Below are 17,296 nucleotides of genomic sequence, written 5' to 3'. Positions count from 1 at the left end.
TTCCAGCGCACCAGCTGCAGCCTGCAGCAAACGGTAGCTGCGCTGGAACCTATGCACGCAGCCCCTGGACGATCAGGCATGGGAATCCCACCGTCCACACCGCCACGTCACCACTGTCATTTAAAGTTGACAGTAAACTGAATGGTGTAATCTTTTACGGCGACTTCCATTCTTTATGTGAACGCTTCTTACGTATTGGTTGGGCTATTAGATAATTTCGCTTCGCAGCTAAGTTGGCCGCTCGTGGCACAGCGTATGAACGTGACAAAATATGCAGATTGTTAATAGGAGCTTGGACGCTCGATCGTCGTGGTCGTGCAAAGCGACGGTTGTGCCATTTGCAAGAGAATGCCCAACAATATGTTGGGCGAGGTACTGGGCGCGTTCTGTTGCTGCTGGCCAACGCCTGAACCTGGACGCGAGGGGACATCGCGTGACTTTAAGCGGTGAGGCGTCTTGCCTGCATCGCTGGACGGCGAAGCTGACGACTGGGCCCTCCGTTGGCACGATGCACCAACGAGTGCCCCCCTCCCTCTGGCTTACACGGCATTGCATCAGGCCACTCGCACACCTCCCGAGCCCCCTTCACCTTCACCTTCACCTTGACACCCTCTACGCGTCTGTGCGCCCGCAGGCTGAGCGACTGGCGGGGCCACCCCACGCTGCGCCAGTATGACCTGGAGAAGCACGTTGCCGATGTGGGTTGGGCGCTGCCGGTCGGGTTCGGCCTGGGTCGCACAAGCCCCTCAAATTTGGCGTAGGCTGGCGCCAGCCGCTACACCGTTAGCCACAACCCGGGGGTGCGGGTCTAGAACGAGCTTCGTTCCTAGCAATGGTGGCGGCGTGTCAAGTGCGAGGCAGGGGTATTGCCAAGCTGGCTCGCCGGCGACGCGCGCGCTGGCCTGCACCTGCAGGGCGGCTTCTCAGAGATCTGGCTGGCGCGACACCGCGGCACGGGCTCGCCGGTGTGCCTCAAGGTGGTCAACCTGCGGAAGCCGGGACTGCGGCCGGAGGATGTGGGTCGGCGGGCGGGGGCGCTGTGTGTGGGGGGGGGGGGAGGGCACGTGGGGGAGTGTGTGTGTGTGTGTGTGTGTGTGTGTGTGTGCGTGTGCGTGTGTGTGTGTTAAAAAACGAAACGAAAGCCCGCCCAGACGACGCCGGAGTTACTTACCGATACCTGCCAATTTACCGAGCGTCGCGTGGTTGCCGTCACCCACGTGTGTGTGTGTGTGTGTGTGTGTGTGTGTGTGTGTGTGTGTGTGTGTGTGTGTGTGTGTGTGTGTGTGTGTGTGTGTGTGTGTGTGCTGCACGCTCGCTCGCACGGCCCTCCTCACCCGCTGCCCCCCCACCCCCCAACCAGGCCGAGGTGCTGCGCTGCGAGGCCCGCTACCTGCGCCTCCTGGACCACCCCTCGCTACTGCGATGCAGCGACGTGTTCGAGACCAAGTACCACATGGTACGCTGCGAGTGTAGCTAGGGGAGGAGGTTTCATTTACAAACTTCAACATTGCCAACCCAGAACCCATAGAGCGCGGAGGAGAGGCTTGGGGGGCCGGTGCAGTGGAGTGAAGCGGTTCGTGAACTTGACTGCAAGTCTGGTCCCTTGATTGCTCTTGCTGAAGGCAAATGTCCTGTGCCTCAATCTCTCATGTCTGTGTGCAGGTCATGATCCTGGGGTTCCTCTCGGGCGGCGAGGTGGGCCACGTGGTGGTGGTGGGGTCACTGGCGGACGGGGGGGGGGGGGGGTATCACATGTGCACCCATCACCTGACCCCCAGTGTCCCATTGCATGCGTGCCCGCCTGCCTAATCCCCGCTTCCTGCGTTACCCTGCCCAGTGCCCACCCGGTCTCCCACCTGCTGCTGCTGCCGCACTGCTGCTACTGCTACTGCCTCCTGCCGCGCTGCTGCTACTGCCGCTGTCCAGATGCTGGAGCACCTGCACCGCGTGGAGCACTACTCAGAGCTGGAGGCGGGCAGGCTGTTCGCGCAGGTAGGGTGGGCGGGCGGGGTGGGGATGGTGAGCTGGTGGGCGGGAGGGCGGAGTAGGTAGGTGGGTGCGTGGGTGGGCTGGGTGGGCTGGTGGGTGGGTGGACTGGTGGGTGGATGGAAGGAGAGAGGGAGGGAGAAGCCAGAAAGGGCAGGGTAAGGGCGGGTGCAAACTGAGGGGCCGGCTGACCATGACCGTTACGCCACGGTGTGGATTGAGTTGCATGGTCGGAGCCGGCCGTTGCATCATGCGGGCACAGCCGACGCGCTCCTCCCAGCCCCTGTACCCGCCCGCGGCCTACATCACACCACAGGTCATGTCGGCTGTGGCATACATGCACAACCTCAACATCGTGCACCGGGACATCAAGGTGCGTGTGCGACTGCTGCCACTGCCACTGCCACTGCGGCGAGCGAGGGCAGTTTTAGTGATCTCAGCCTGGGCAGCGCACGTGCCTGCATTCGTGCGGGCTCCCTTGTTTGGGTGCGTATGCGAGGCGCCACTCCTCAACCCGGCTGAAGCAGACCCACGTGTGTCTTCCATGCTGCACAGCCCGAGAACGTCATGTTCTCTCGCCCCGTGGACGACTGCGTCGCGGCTGGCAAGATGTTGCGGGTCAAGCTCATTGACCTGGGCATGGTGCGTATGGTTGCGGGTTGCTGTCAGGTGGCGGGTTGCAGCCGGGTGCCGAGTTTGGGTCAAAGTTAGTGGCCCTCTTATCCATCGTTTATCCAATGGCACCGGCGGTAGTGAGCCAAGGGCACGCTGGGCGCCTGAGTGTTCGGCTAAGGCTAACGCACGGCGCGCTATGCTGCTGTTTGGGACCTATGCTGCTGTTTGGGACCTACACGGGCGCTCCGGGCACTGATGGCTGCCGTTGTTTCGTTTCCTGCTTGCAGGCGGCAGTGCTCCCCTCGGACGCACCGGGCGCGCCTGACCCGGCCGGAAGTAGTGAGTCGCTGCGGCGGAGGCAAGCGGCCAGCAAGTCCAAGGCCGGCGGGAAGGTGGGCACTGGTGCCGTGGGAGCTGACGCCGCAGACGCCGCCGCCATTGACGCCTCCGGGCCATCCGCTGTCATGACTAGTGTCAGTAGCCGCAGATGCGCTGTACACCACGCAGTTTGGTAATTCGGTGTGTTACTCGTGTGTGTATGTATGTGCGCTTGCAACAGCAGGGCAAGCCGGGGCAGTCCCGCATCGTGCCGCTGACGGGCGTGTTGGGCTCGCCGGGCTTTATCGCGCCCGAGGTGGTGGCGGGGGCGCAGCACTCGGTAAGCTCGGTGCGGGGGCGTGGGCGGGGCGTTAGGGCGGGTGGCACGCCGGAGGCATGTTGGGCAGGATGGCGAAAGGGACCTCCAGGTGCGTATGAGCACGCAGGCAACAGGCAGATGTGGGTGCCCCACAAATCCTGCCGTGCTGACACGCTGCCCTGCTGCCGCACCGCCTCCTGCATGCCTTCGCGCCGACATCCACCGGATGGTGTACACCTGCTCCAGTTTGCCATGGACGGTGAGTTCTGATGCGTGTGCGCATTTATTCCCAAAGACGTACATATTACCACCAGGCGCTTGGGTGCCAGCGACTGTAGCTCGCTGCCAAACGCCAGCAGCTGGCGCCCCGCCATCATACTACGCCTGAAACTTGCCACCTTCATTCCTCTGCCGCCCTCCCCACCGCGCCCGGCCCCTCCCGGTGCTGGCCTCCGCAGTGTACAGCCTGGGTGTGATGTTGTTTGTCATGCTGACGGGGCGCAAGCCCTGGGGCATGCGCGAGGTGCGCACGCTGGAGTACGCGCGGCACAGCATCGCCAAGGCGCCGGGGCTTCAGGACGCCAGGTGCGCAGACGCAACCCATCGCCCATAAATTAACAGTGGCCTTGCGCGCTGGCTATGTCCTGGGTCATTTGAGGCCGTGATGCGTAAGAGGCAGCGCGTTGCATGGCCTGACGGCCAAGCCTGACGATCGCATTTGCACTTTCGAATGCGGTTTCGCCTTTGCAGCTTCCGGAGCCTGTCGGCCGACGCCAGGGATCTGTTGCTGAAGATGTTGGCGGATGACCCCAAGGCCCGGCCCTGCGCCGCCGCCGTGATGCGCCACCCCTTCATTGCCCGGGCGCTGGCGGCGGCGGCGAAGCCCGGCGGCCGCGACGGCGAGGAGCTACAGCCGCGCCTTGACCAGGTGGTGAAGCGGCGCATGCTGCAGCTGGCGTCGCTGCGGTGAGTGCTCTGGTTGAGCGCAGCGGTGTTTAAATGTGTAGGGCATGAAGGGCGGAGATGGGACGAGGCCCGGAAACAAGGGCCGCGTGTTGCTCGTGCTGGATCCTTATGCACCATATGCGTACTGAGTACGGTAACTTCTCGCCGCCCGCCGTCTGTGGTTGTGCGTCACCCTCTGTCGCGCAGGCGTTTCCGCGGCCTTGCGTTTGCCATGATGTCCAGCCCGCAGGAAGGCCAGCAGCTGAGCGAGTTCATGCAGGGCGTGGCGGAGCGGCGCAAGGCGCTGCACAGGTAGGCGGGGCTGGAATGCCCGGGGGTTGTAAACACCAGCTCAAGCGAAACCAAACCAAGCGGAGCTAGGGGTAGGCTAGGCGATGGTATGTGTGCGGTGTTTGATGCCCTGGAAGGAAGGTCTTATGCATGCAAAGTGCTTGGGAGGGGCATTGCGTATGGACGGAACGGACGCGTGGTGGCCGCGCTACACGTGTAGACCGGCATGTCAGTGTGTGTGTGTGTGTGTGTGTGTGTGTGTGTGTGTGTGTGTGTGTGTGTGTGTGTGTGTGTGTGTGTGTGTGTGTCATGCCCCACGCGATGTCGCCGGCGTTCCCTGTCTGCCACCTGCTGCAGGGACCTGGTGAGCCGCGCCAAGACGCGGCGGGTGGCGGACAAGCAGGTGCAGCAGCAACAACAGCAGCAGCAACAACAACAGCAGCAGCAGATGCAGCAATTGGAGCTGCAGAAGCAGCGCAGCCAGCCGCTGCAGGAGGCCGTGACAGCGGCCGGCCACGCCCCCGCGGCAGCGGCAGCGTCCCGGCAGCTTAGCATCGACAGCGCCGGCTCACAGCAGCCGCTGCTGATCCGGCTGATGGCGGTCAGCAGCAGTGGTGCGGGCGCCGCGGCGCTTGGCGGAGCTCACGGCACTGGGGGCCCGGGCTTCATCTCCTCGTCGGGCGTCCCGCCGCCCAAACACCGCGACTCTCCAGGTGACGGCGCCGGGGCGCTCCCCGTCCGTCGTGTCTCGCTCGAGTCCAGCCGCCTCTCGATTGACTCCCGCGGCGGCTCCGGCTCCCTGCGGCCGCTGCTCCAGTCTTTCGAGGTTGTAGGACCGCCCGGAAGCCAGCAGCAGCAGCAGCAGCAGCAGCGGCAGCAGCGGCTACCCAGCCACCACCCCGCGCATCCGCCGCTGCCTTATGGGGCCGCTCCTGCAGCCGCTGCTGCCCTGCATCAACTGGCGCCTGGGGAGGGGGCGCTAGCCGCGGTGGCCGCACCAGGCTCGACTTGGGGCTCACCATCGGGCCATGCGATAGCGCACCGCTTCGCGCCGGCGCACCACGCCACCCACCCCGCCAACCCCGCCTTCCCACACCACGTACTGGAGCCCGTGGCGGAGCCAGGCGAGCCCGCGCCCGGCACTGATGGCGCCATGACGGCGGCCGCCGCGACGGCGGCGTCTTGGAGGAGCGGCGGCAGCCGCCCCGGCGTATGGCTGGGGGAAGGAGGGCCAGCGGGGGCGGCGCAGGCGGCGGTCGCAGACCGGCGGCATGCGCCCGTCGGGGGCCTGACCGCGGCCCTGGCAGCCGGCGGCAACAGCGCGGCGCGCCCGCCGCTGCCGCCACATGGCCAGCCGCACCTGCAGCCGCAGTTGCAGCCACAGGCGAGGACACAGGCGATGCCAGCCCCGCCTGGCTCCTGCGCGGCGGAGCAGCACACGCCAGTGCTGCAGGGCGCAGCTCAGCCTGTGGGCGCCAGTGGCCAAGGCAAGGCCGCCGTCCGCGGAGCTGGCACAAGTGGAAAAGCCAATCGGGGCAGCCGTGGTGGTGGCGGCGGCGGCGGCGGCGGCATGGGTGGTAAGGGCGGCTCGGAGCTGGAGCTGGCGGCTTTGGATCCGCTCGCGCTCATTCGCGAGCTGCCGGCGCCGGTGCCTGCCGCTAACGGGGGAGCTGCTGCCTGGGGCGCTGGTCCAGCGGGCCGTGGCGCGGGCGTCCACTTAGGCCGCAGTCACAGCGCGCCCGAGAGCGGCGTGGCCGCCGCCGCGTCGGCGGCGGTGCTGCAAGGCCTGGGCGGGGCGCGGGGCGCGGCGGCGGCGGGCGGCGTGGCCATCCCAGGCGGGGGAGCTGGTGCCGGTGCAGCGGATGGCGTGACAGCCTGGCTTGAGCAGCTGGCCATGGGCACGGACATGCGGTGAGTGAGGGCGATAGGGCACTGGGATTGCCGACGATTAGTAGCCTGACACAGTTGGTTGTTAGCTGCTTGCCTTGGCAACTAGACAGCAAAGACGCGCTTGCACCGTGTCGGGTGTCCCTATCGCTCTATTGTAATATTACTCCCCCGCTTCTACCATATCATTCACTTTTATCGCCTTGCATTCCCATTTACAGGGCCTTCTCCGCCAACAGCTGGACGCTTGACTTACTCGCCAACGAGGCCCTTCTGGCCGCACTTACAGGAGTGGAGCTGAACGGCCGCCTCGCCTCCTCCTCCCTAGGCGACGGCGCCGGTGGAACCTCCGTACACGACGGCACGGTGTACAGCAGCACGCTGTACGGCGCTTACGGTTACGGCGCTGGCGCGCCGGGCGGCGGCGGTGGCGGCGGCGGGCCAGAGGCCGCGGCTTCGACGAACGTGGCCGAGCTTGCTGGCATGCTGGGCTCGGGAGACTGGATGGGCATCGGCGCCGCCGCCGCGAGCGTTGGTGCGGTGACGCCAGGACCTTCCGGGACCGGGGTGGCGATCCGGGCGGCGTCCGGGGCGCAGGCGGGCCGGGCTGGCAGCGGCTCGAGCGCTGCTGGGGGTGGTGCAGGGCTTACCGCCGAGGGCGCGGGCGCGGAGGGTGGCACGGCTGCGGCGGCGGTGGTCGCTGGCAGCGCCGGTGCCGCTGCCTCGGCACGGGCCGTCGCGGCTGCAGCGGTTCTACGGCGCCTGTACTCCGGCATCGCAGCCGCTGGCCGCACTGGCTCAGCGAGCCAGGACGCAACGGTGCACGCTGCAAGCCAGGCCGCGGCGGCATTGCTGGCCGCTGCCAACGCCGCGGCGGCCGCCGCGGCGGCGGCGCCCTCGTCGACACCGCCCACAGCTGCAGCCCACCTGGCCGGCAGCTCCTTCACTCGCCGTATCTCAGAGGCCTCATCCTCCGGCCCGGCGAGCGTTGCGTCAGGGAGCCTGGCCCTGCCCGGCATGCTGTCTGAGGGCGCGGACGGCCGCCGCCGCGCCAGCATCGGCTTGCAGCAGCAGGCAGCGGGCAGCATCCCTCGCGCTGCAGCAGCGCTTGCGGCGGCACTTGGCACCAGGGCAGCGCTAGGCAGCGGAGCTGGCGGCGGCGGCCCGGCCCGGCTGCGGCCTTCGGGTATGTCGTTTGGCACGGTCCGCATCGCCCATGTTGCGCCCAGTAGCGATCCTGGCGTGGCGGGGCTTGGCCTAGGAACTGGCGGCACTGGCCGCGCGTTTGGCGTTGGAGGGGGTAGCATGCCGACGCGCCCAATCAGAACATCCACTCCCGGCGGCCCGCCTTCAGAGGATATGCCAGGTCAGGGCGGCGCCTCAGCACCAGGCCCCACATGGATGCAAGCCGCCCGAGCCAGGCCCAGCTGGACGGGAGCCTCGCCAATGCCCCACGGCAGCGGTGGTCTCAACTCGCCCTTCACCACCGGCCACGGCCACCGCCACAGCTTTAGCACTCTAGCGCAGCTGGGGCAAGGCAGCGGGGCGGCGGGGCCGCCGCCGCAAACAGAGGCCGATACCGACGCGCTGGGGGCGGGCTGGTCGCCATCGGTGGTGCCGGCACTGCAGCAGCAGCGCTCGCGCCTGCTGTCGGGGGCCGGCTCGGTGCGCCTGATGCCGGAGAGCTCCGAGGCCATCTCTACGGTGCGCGACGGCGACGGCTATCTGAACATCACGCTGCAGCGCGCGCCATCGTTCGGCGCCGCCTGGCGTCGCCCGAGCGGCGCCATGGGGACGCCGGATGTGCTAGCGGGGCTCGGCAGCGTCGCCGACAGGCTGGGTTACGGCTCCGTGGGAACGCCGGCAGAAGCTGCAGGCCTGTCGGCGAGTCCGGGTGCTGACGCGGCGGCGGGGCTTGAGCCGCTGCCGCTCGTCAACACCAGGCGGCTGCTGCTCCAGCAGGAGGTGGAGGGGCACACGGAGCCGAACTCGCCAGCTGCTTCCGTGCCGTGGGGCGCGCCGCGGGGCGCGCCGGGCCGGCGGCGGCGCGGCGTTGCGGCCTTCCCGGCGGCGGCGATGGCTGCCGTCACCGCTGCCGCTGCCACCATTGCCGCCCCGTCTGCAGCGGATGGCTCGCTTCCCTCCACCGACTCCAGTACCCATGGTGCGGCCGTGCCATACCCGCCAGGGAGCCATCCGCCATGCACTTACGCCGGCACAGGCCTGGTGGCTGGAGGCCGCGCGGCCGCCGGCACCGCCGCACCGCTCACTGTCGGCCTCAGCGGGACCGGCGCCAGCGGCGCAGCAGCCGGCATGGGCGCAGCGGCAGGCGGAGCCACGGCGCCCATCCGCGTGCCCTTCACGTCCTCCCAGTGGCGGTGGGCCTCACATGAAGCCGCCGCTCACACCACGCGTCGCATATCCACCGAGTACTCCGTGTCCCCGGCCTCCCTGACGCCCACGCCCGCACTGGGCGCAACGCGGATGCCGCATCGCTCGCCGCGGCCGTCGCGAGGCGCCGACTCGGACACCGACGCGGACACCGCTGACGCCAGCGCGCGGCGCGGCCACCGCCAGTCGCCGGGCATGGGCTTTGGCGCCCTGCTTCTCGAGGGCACTGATCAAGGAACGGAGGAAGACGCTGGGGCTTATGCGGTTACCAACGGTTACACTGCATTGGGCCAGGACCCGCAACAAGATGGATTCCCAGACGGATTCCAGGACCGATCTCAAGACGGTTACCAGGGCGGTTACCCCGGCCGTTACCGGGACGGTTACCAGGACCCCATGCTCACCTTCTCCCCAACGACCTACTTCCACGCGGGGTCGCTGGCGGCGGTGGCAGAGCTGGACGAGCAGCGCCCGCTGCCACTGCGGGCGTTTCTGGCGCCGCGGCCGTCCATGTCGCTGGCTCTGCCCCACGCCGACGAGGTGATTGCGGCGGAGCGCGCGGCGCTGGAAGAGACACTGCACGGCGGCAACCTGTGGCTGATGGAGGTGGTGGGCGGCCGCCGCGCGGCGCCTGCCGGCTCGGCGGCGGCGGTCGCGGCGGCGGCGATGGCGGCAGCTCGCAGCGGCGCGTTGAGCTGCATCAGCGGTGGGCTGAGTGGAGCGATGTCTGGGGGCGCCGACCGTTCGTTTGCGCCAGTTGGGGCGCCGGGAGCTGGGGCGGAGCAGCACACCGCGCACACCGCGGCCGCCCCCGCAGCTTCTGGCAACGCAGCCTTGGGCATAACAGAACGGCACACGACGCATTCCAGGCAGCGCATGCACGCCAACACGCCGCCGGGTGCAATGGCGGCTGCAGAGCCCGCAGTCGCAGTCTACGAAGCCCTTGACCTGCCGCCTACCTGGCCACTGGCCTCCATTGCGCCCGCCGCCGTGCGTCCTACTGCGCTTTCCTCATCGCGGCCCCGCGCCATTCCTGTCAACGGCAAACACGAGTTCAACGTCCCGGGTGCAGCGCCGCTGCACACTCGGGCGGCCGTGACCGCGCACGTGCCGGCCGCTGCCAGCGCGCACCACAGTAATGGAGTGCCGCTGCACGCGCCTGCACCCGACTCCCCTCCCGGCATGCGCATCGGCACGCACCACATGCTATTGGACGGCAGTGCAAGTGGCGGCGGCAGCGGCGGCAGTGGCGGCGGCGGCGGCGGCGGCGGCGGCGGCGGCTCCCGCAGCTACGGCTCCTCAGGAGCGGCGGTGCCCGACAGCCCGCGGGCGGTTGTACCTCGCTCCATCCGTACGCACGAGCGCAGCCCGATGCGTGCCATGCGGCGGCGCCCGGCCGCCACGCCCGCGGGCAGCGGTGAGCAGCGTGGTGACAGCAGCGCGCACAGCGAGAGCAAGCACGGCGATGGCGACAGCGCTCACCGCGGCTCAATGCAGGAGGGAGCTGCACTGGCAGGGCAGCCGCTGACCGAGCCACGGAGAGGACCGCACATGTCGCATGGTTCCTTCACCATGCTCCGGCCCACGGCGGCCCAGCGGGAGGCTGGGGCAGCGCCGCGGCCTCAGCCGCGTCTGTCCCCGCCGGCAATGCACCGCTGGCGTTCGCCCTTTGAGGCCGCTGCCACGGAGGCGCTGCCGGAATGGGATGGCACATCCGCGTCCGCCGCAGCCGGGCGGCGACCGGCCGCCGAGGCGCGTGCTGCCCAATCCCCGGCAGCGGTGGTGACTACTGCTCGACTGGCGGTGACGCAAGCGGGTGCACATGCCAGCAGCGTGGCGCCCGCGATGGGCGCTGCAAGACATCAGCCGGCGGCTATGGGCCATGTCCAGGCGGAGCGCGTGTGCGGCTCGCCCACGCGCTGGCACTCGCCGTTTGAGGCCTACGCGGCAGCGCCAATACCCGCTGCTGCCCTCCCGGATGACGTGCTGCGCCGGCCGCAGCGGCGAGGCTGAGTGGGACGCTTGGGCTGTTCCCCCCGTGTGTAGCATTCATCAATGTCTAGAAGAGTGGAGGCCAGCACTGAACGAGAGCAAGTATGGTAGGGCTGTGCCTAGCACTGGCAGGAAGATGCAGAGGGTCCTCCGCTGGCGAGGGCGTGCATACGCAGCGCATTGCTGGTCAGGCATCGAGGTTGGCAGATGGCAGGACTCAGGCTTTCTGCACACGTAAAACGTTAGGTGTGCAGTATTTAAACGGTTTGTCCAGTTAGCAGAACAGTACGGGAAGCTGCAGCATGGCAACCGTTCATACTGCAAGCATGGTCGGGCACGATCGTTTTTGGTCTCCTACCGTCGTTCATCGCATGGACCAACGGCTGCCCCACCGTGGGCCGTTCACCCAGTGCGTTCACCAAACCTCCATAAGCAACTGCCAGCAGTCTGTGGCATTCTCACGCTGGTGGACCCAGAAGCGGCGGCGTGCATGTGCGTGGCAGAGGGGGCGGGCAAGGCCACGTGGAGGTGGACAGCGCGGCGCCGCCCAAGAAGCGGCGCCGGCACACAGGTTGAGACCTGCCGGTGCCTGGTTTGCGATCTTTGCTGGCGAACATAGAATGGCACGGTGTGTGGTAGGCCGGATTGCTGCTGGGTTTGTTGCCTGCTGTGTTTGTGCTTGACAGCGGGACGCGGCTGGACACACGGCGGGCGGTGCCTGAACAAACCGCCCCCGGCTATGTCCGGAAGATGCAAAAGCTTCGGCCTCGAACGGGAAAGTAATGGGCGCAGCCATTTCCCCTTGGGGGTAAAGGCCTTTCTTGTCGTAGTCTCTCTCAAATGAAACGCGCCTAAGGGTCCACAACACGGGTCCACAGGGAAAGCTTACGTTGCCTAAGCCTACTGGCTTATGTAAGGAGCTCAGGCTTTCTGCACACTTTACGTGTGCCCCTCAAGCTTTTCTGGGATGAGGCGTCTCTGCGTGCTTGCAGCGCGGCTGGTAATCCTGAGGGAGTTGGGTTGTATTCAGGTAACATCGTCCTTCTCTATGAGCTCTCGAAGTCGCACCCTAAGCGCCAGTAGGGAACTGCGGCCTCACAACACATGTAACGATAGTCAGCCTTCAATAATCATCGACATTGGCAAGGTGGCACGGCCCTACACTCTGAGGTATGTGAATCCTGAGTGCGAAAGGTGAACGCGAGACGCGGCCCTGTCCCCTATCAGGCCTTATCCACCCATCCGGCCATACACGACATCCAGCTACTAATCTGAAAGCCGCCTCTGCATGTTCAATGGCCTTCTCCGTTCCCGGCGAGGTCATATGCCCACACGAGCATCCGTCCGGTAGCCGCTATAGCTACAAAGCTACGAGCTATAGCTCGCGCCGCCGTCAAGCACCAGCAGCTGAGCACCAGCAATGCGCATAATAAAGTTCCAATGATGGGGCTAGGTGCCATCACCGCCTGTATGACTGCAGTCTAAGGCCCCCTTTGCAGGGCTTTCTGCGCAGTTGAGCAAAAGTCGAGCTACCCCCCACGCGCCGCATACGGCCTCTTAGACGGCCATGCGAATCAACGGTCCGGCGCTCGCATGTGCCGGTTCGCGAACACACGACCGCACCAAAGTACATTCTTGGCAACACACTATGGTATCACACAGACACACACGCAAACTTGTCGTTTGAAACACACACAACAGACCTGCTGCCCGGAACACAGCAAACACAGCAAACACAGCAATGAAGGGGACCGAGCTGATTTCCGGCACTGAGAGGACAACGGGGGGACAAGGACTCCAAAGCGCCTGCACGACCACCCTGCTAGCGCACGCCCAGCGGCTGCGCCACACCTGCTGCCCCACCTTGTGGGCGGCAGCGCAGCCACACCGCCCTTCCACTTGAAGCAGTCGCACCGCCGCCCAGCCGCCCAACCGCCCCAGCCGCTGCGCCTCCACAGCCCCCTCCTGCTCCTCCTCCTGCTCCTCCTCCTCGCCAGCAACAAGCACCACCCCGCACCACTACGACTACTCGCACACGGCGCACAGCACGGTTATGTCGTCCGGCTTGCCGCCCGAGTACACCATGTCAAAGTGCTCCGACGCCGCCACCGCGTACGGCGTGACGCGGCCCTTGTCGTACGACGCCTCAAAGGCCAGGCGCGCGAGGCGCTGCGCGATGATGCTGGGCCCCTGGCCGCGCCCCCTGCACGCCGCCACCTCCTCGGCAATCTCCACGTCTGACAAGTTGTCCAACAACCCGTCCGTGCCCAACACCAACACGTCGCCGCGACGTACCTGCGACAGAGAAAGACATGCAAACACAAGTGTGACATCAGACGCTCGGCATAAGAGGTTGCTGGTGTGCGCCCGCCGTTCCACTTCATCCAAGCCGCCGGCGCAACCCATACTACTGCAGACTTGCACGGGCTTTGATCTCTCTTGTTGCCTTGGACACTGTCACACTGCACACAACTCCCGTGTGTCCTGCGGGCCCCGAGCGCCGACCACGCCAAAGGCGCCCCTACTCACCGCCCGTGTGGCCACGTCGCATTTGTCCACCGTGTCCGCATTGGCGTGGTGCCCCAACTGGTAGGGCCGCCCGAAGTCGTGCTCAAGCTGGTTGGTGCGGAACTTCACCTGCGACCATGGTCATTGAGGGGCGGCGGGAGGACAGCAGGGCGTTGGTGGTGCCATGATAGGCAGACGGTGCCCGGCAAGACCGCCGGCGCTGTGTGGGCCAGCGGACGACCGGGCAGCAAAGCGGCACCGCCGCTTCTAGCCTGCAAGCTCCGTCCCGCCCTGTATCCCCGCTGCCGGAGCGAGCAGCTTCAGCTAGCGTCCTGCCAAGGCCGCCACAACCCGTTGCCTGATGCACATCTGCCACACGAGCAGCACAAACCGCGTCCCACCAGGAACTTGCGGGGCCCGTGCGCCTGGCGGCGTTCCTCCGGCTGCGGAGCCGAGCTTGCTGCGTGCGACCCCTGTGTGCGCGTGCGCACGGTTGCAGGTGCTCTTTGTCCCCTTCCCCCATTCGGCAACGACTTCATGTGCAGTCTTCAGTGCATCGTGTACCGCCTTTCCAACGATCTGTGCAACCCTCCCCCAATGTGCGCCAATGTGGCCCTGACAGATATCATGCGACATGCCCCTGCCCTGCCTGCCCCAGGCCTGCGGACCACAAGCCCGTCCTCTCTGCCCTTCCCTTCCCTTCCCTTCCCTTCCCTTCCCTTCCCTTCCCTTCCCTTCCCTTCCCTTCCCTTCCCTTTCCTTCCCTTCCCTTCCCTTCCCTTCCCTTCCCTTCCCTTCCCTTCCCTTCCCTTCCCTTCCCTTCCCTTCCCTTCCCTTCCCTTCCCTTCCCTTCCCTTCCCTTCCCTCCCCTGCCCTGCCCCGCCCTGCGCCCACCTCGTACACGGTGTGCGCCCAGCGCTCCGCCGGCGCCTCGGGTGGGCTCGCCCCCGCACTGTACTCGGCCACGTCGTCCAACGCCGTTTCGGGCGCCGCCGATTGGTCCGCCGCGTTGCCGTCCTCTACAGGCCGCAGCAGCAGGCAGCCGCTGTCGCCCAGGTTGGCTGCAAGTAGCTGCCCGCGCTCCTGGTTGACCAGAACCACGCAGGCCGTACTGCTGCCCTGGATGCCGGCGGCCGCCGCGCCCGACGCCGCGTCCTGCAGCCGGATCGCACAGGAGCGAGCAGAGCGCGACGCCACGCCGAGTGTAGTCAGAAACAGGGGCAGGCAAAGGAAAGGACTGCAAAGGCGCAATCGTGCCGTTCTCACACGTCGTGTCTGCCTGCCTCACTCCTCGTCCCTGGCCGCCGTGCCCTGAACTGTGCCACCCGTCATCCGCCCCCCCTCCACCTCCCATCCACGCCCACTGTCCTTCCTGTCAGCTGCACCTACCCGTCCCCCGTCCCTGCCCGCCTGACAACCCGCGTCCCCCATGCCGTCCCACACCGCCCCTCCCCGCCTCCTCTGCCTGCCTCCCCACACCGCACTCCCAGTCCCCGCGCCCCACCTGCAGCACCTTGACCACGTCTGCGCTGCCGCTGAGCACGGACGCCTCACTGAGCCGCATGAGCGCCCGGCTGAAGTCGCCGCTGTCGATGCCTTGCTCGCGCCACATGAACACGCCGTCAGCCACACCCATGGCAAACACGTGGTTCTGCGGCATTGCAGCGTGGCATGGTGTGGTGTCGCATGGTGCGGTATGGTGCAGTATGGAGTGATAGTGGGGCAGGCTGCGTGCGGCAAGGGCTACGGCTGCAGGGGGTGGATGCTGGCGGGGCAGGACTGGCGGCACCCGGCCCCGCACCCGCCCGCACTCCAGCGCCACCCGTGGTGCCGCACCAGCAGCACCAGCCACGTATGACCTGCAGCGTCGGCCTTTTCCTGCTGCCAGACCCATGCCCCCCGGCTACTTCCCACAGCGCCCTCCGCCCCCTCCACTTCGCTCTCCAACGCCACCGCTACTATGCCGCGACAGCCCGCCATCCCAGCCCACCGAATCCCGCCGTGCACCGCCCTGTCCCCACCCAGGCCCTTCCAAACACGCCATGCTGCCGCCACTGCCACTGCTTCCACTGCCTCCACTGCTGCTGCTGCTGCTGCTGCTGCCACTGCTTCCACTGCTGCTGCTGCTGCTGCTGCTGCCGGCCTGCCATGCTGCCGCTACCGCCCGTGCCCGCCGCCGCCTCGCCGCCCCGCCTGGTGCGCACCTTGCCCTCGCAGTAGAAGTAGGAGTCCTCGCCGCCGTGGCCGTAGCCCTTGCGGTTGACGCCCTTTATCCCGTCGTTCTTCACCTTGTCGGGGTGCGGCACCGCTAACCCCGACGCAACGATCCGCACCTGACGGGGTCGCGCAGGCAGGCAGAGCACACGTCAAGGGCCGTCAGGGCAGGGGCGCAGCATGGCAGTGACCCGCCACCGCGCCACGTGAGCCGCCAGCAGCCCAGGTTACGCCTGCAAACCACAACCTCCACCTCGATGTCGCCTACAAAAGTGCCTGCACCCCCGCCTGCACGCGAGCGCGCATCTCTCCATCCCAATGACCAAGCCTCACATTCATCACACGGCCACAACCCTCTGGCCATGTCCACTCTCACGGCCCCTGCGCACTCGTATCTGCGCCCGGACCTTCCCTGCCCTCATCACCAAGTCCCACTCCCCGCCTCCCAATCCCCGCCTCCCAATCCCGTCTCCCACGACCCATCTCCCACTCCCGCCCCCATCCTTTCCCGCTCCCCTCCCTCCGCTCACCGGCTCCCCCCGCTCCTTGCTGTCCTCCGGCGACACCGGCAGCAGGTTCCGCTCCAGCGGCCCGCGCATGCCACCGCAGTCCGCCTCGCCAAACCAGGCGTGGCAGGGGAACACCAGGCGGCGGCGCTCGGGCGTGGCCACCACCACGTGCTCTAGGTACCTGCGGCCGGTGCGGGAGGAGGCGGGAGGGGGCGGCAGGAGGCGGGAGGGGGCGGCAGGAGGGGCGGCAGGGGGCGGGAGGAGGGGTTGAGCTGTGGTGGTGGCGGAGGTAGGTCGTGGCAGCGGGAGAAAGTGGCGGCCGGGATGGTGGCGTTGGGAGGAGGTGAGGTGCGGAGCTGTGTGGGGGCATGCGTGTGTGCGAGGGTGTATGTGCACCGATACAAGGGCGGTCGTGTTGTTTGTAGGTGTGTGTACCTTTAAGCATCGGGCGACAGGAATCCTGGAAGCTAGTTGCGGGTCTGGCTGCTGTGGATTAAGCGTGGGGTGGTGCGGCGTATGCAGGGCTGCCCCGAGGTGCCGCTGGACACGCAGTTGCTGTGCGGGTGGTAAGGCGCTGCATCCGCCACCGACAGCCGAGCGGTCGACAGCGGGGTAGCTCAAGATAACAGCTCGCGGAATGGAGTTGCGCGTATCAAACTGCTCAGACTCATGCCTTGCGATATCGCCCGGCACTCGCTGCTTCCCCTGGCCAACCAGAAAACCCCACTTACCAGCCTGTCCCGGCATCGCTTATACTCGAGCCCAGCCGCTGCACGTTGACAAAGCGCAGCTGTCCCAAGTCCTCTGACACCGTTACTGTCACTGTCCGCACGGTTCCGCGGCCCAGGCTGTCCTCCTCGGTGTCTCCGACAATGATTCGCTCAGACTTCCCTTGTGTGCCGACCAGTTGCACCCAAGCTGGCGTCAGGGAGCCCGCGCCACGTAGGTTGCCCGTTGTAATAGTAAGCGTGTATGTATGCGGAGTTGCTACATGTTGCACCGCTGCGTGGCTAAGCCACACCCGCGATTGGAGGGCTGCTGCGTGTCGAGAGGTGCACGATGCTGAAGTGCTTGGAGCCGATGATGCGGTTGCTAATGCTAAAGGATTACTAGCTGCTTGCTGTGTGTTGAGCTCAAGGACAGCGCCAACGAGTGTTCGAGCGCCGCGCAGCCCTCTCCGCAACATATTTTTACTCTGGACTCTGGATTAGCTCGATCCCTAGCAAAGCACCAAGTTATGCACACGAAACATGGGTGTAACAGGGCATCCAACGTGACGTTCTATTTCAACGTGAGGCTGTTCGGCAGGCAGAGAGTTGCT

At 66.7% G+C, this 17,296-nt stretch overlaps 2 protein-coding genes across 2 annotated transcripts; one reads left to right on the top strand and one right to left on the bottom strand.

The window, feature by feature from the left end:
• The first annotated feature begins 146 nt into the window (after nt 1–146).
• Nucleotides 147–11,762, top strand: CHLRE_01g036250v5 (uncharacterized protein). Its single transcript, XM_043058725.1, has 16 exons — nt 147–446; nt 635–698; nt 915–1,016; nt 1,361–1,456; nt 1,663–1,695; nt 1,927–1,992; nt 2,303–2,359; nt 2,542–2,628; nt 2,889–2,993; nt 3,164–3,259; nt 3,485–3,497; nt 3,697–3,823; nt 3,989–4,204; nt 4,391–4,495; nt 4,832–6,385; nt 6,583–11,762. Exons 1-16 carry the CDS (start codon nt 349–351, stop codon nt 10,763–10,765), a joined length of 7,002 nt encoding a protein of 2,333 aa, XP_042928639.1. The 5' UTR covers nt 147–348; the 3' UTR covers nt 10,766–11,762.
• A 2-nt stretch (nt 11,763–11,764) lies between these two features.
• CHLRE_01g036200v5 (uncharacterized protein) lies at nt 11,765–17,266 on the bottom strand. Its single transcript, XM_043058724.1, has 7 exons — nt 16,707–17,266; nt 15,997–16,156; nt 15,457–15,585; nt 14,757–14,903; nt 14,147–14,407; nt 13,274–13,381; nt 11,765–13,039 (listed from the first exon to the last, which is right to left on the bottom strand). The coding sequence occupies exons 1-7, from the start codon at nt 17,159–17,161 to the stop codon at nt 12,770–12,772; spliced, it is 1,530 nt and encodes a 509-aa protein (XP_042928638.1). The 5' UTR covers nt 17,162–17,266; the 3' UTR covers nt 11,765–12,769.
• Between the last annotated feature and the right edge of the window lie 30 nt (nt 17,267–17,296).

Source organism: Chlamydomonas reinhardtii, chromosome 1 (assembly GCF_000002595.2).
Source record: "Chlamydomonas reinhardtii strain CC-503 cw92 mt+ chromosome 1, whole genome shotgun sequence".
Classification (NCBI taxonomy): Eukaryota; Viridiplantae; Chlorophyta; class Chlorophyceae; order Chlamydomonadales; family Chlamydomonadaceae; genus Chlamydomonas; species Chlamydomonas reinhardtii.
The sequence above is the reverse complement of the archived record's forward strand: the minus strand, read 5'-3'. Positions and strand labels throughout refer to the sequence as shown.

Coding starts and splice junctions, on each gene's coding strand:
- CHLRE_01g036250v5 (XM_043058725.1), top strand. CDS start 349: ATGCCCAACAATATGTTGGGCGAGGTACTGGGCGCGTTCTGTTGCTGC. Junction 1,696..1,926: donor GGTTCCTCTCGGGCGGCGAG/GTGGGCCACGTG, acceptor GCCGCTGTCCAG/ATGCTGGAGCACCTGCACCG. Junction 2,994..3,163: donor AGTCCAAGGCCGGCGGGAAG/GTGGGCACTGGT, acceptor TTGCAACAGCAG/GGCAAGCCGGGGCAGTCCCG.
- CHLRE_01g036200v5 (XM_043058724.1), bottom strand. CDS start 17,161: ATGTTGCGGAGAGGGCTGCGCGGCGCTCGAACACTCGTTGGCGCTGTC. Junction 13,382..14,146: donor GGGCGCACACCGTGTACGAG/GTGGGCGCAGGG, acceptor CCATGGTCGCAG/GTGAAGTTCCGCACCAACCA. Junction 13,040..13,273: donor GCGACGTGGCCACACGGGCG/GTGAGTAGGGGC, acceptor TCTCTGTCGCAG/GTACGTCGCGGCGACGTGTT.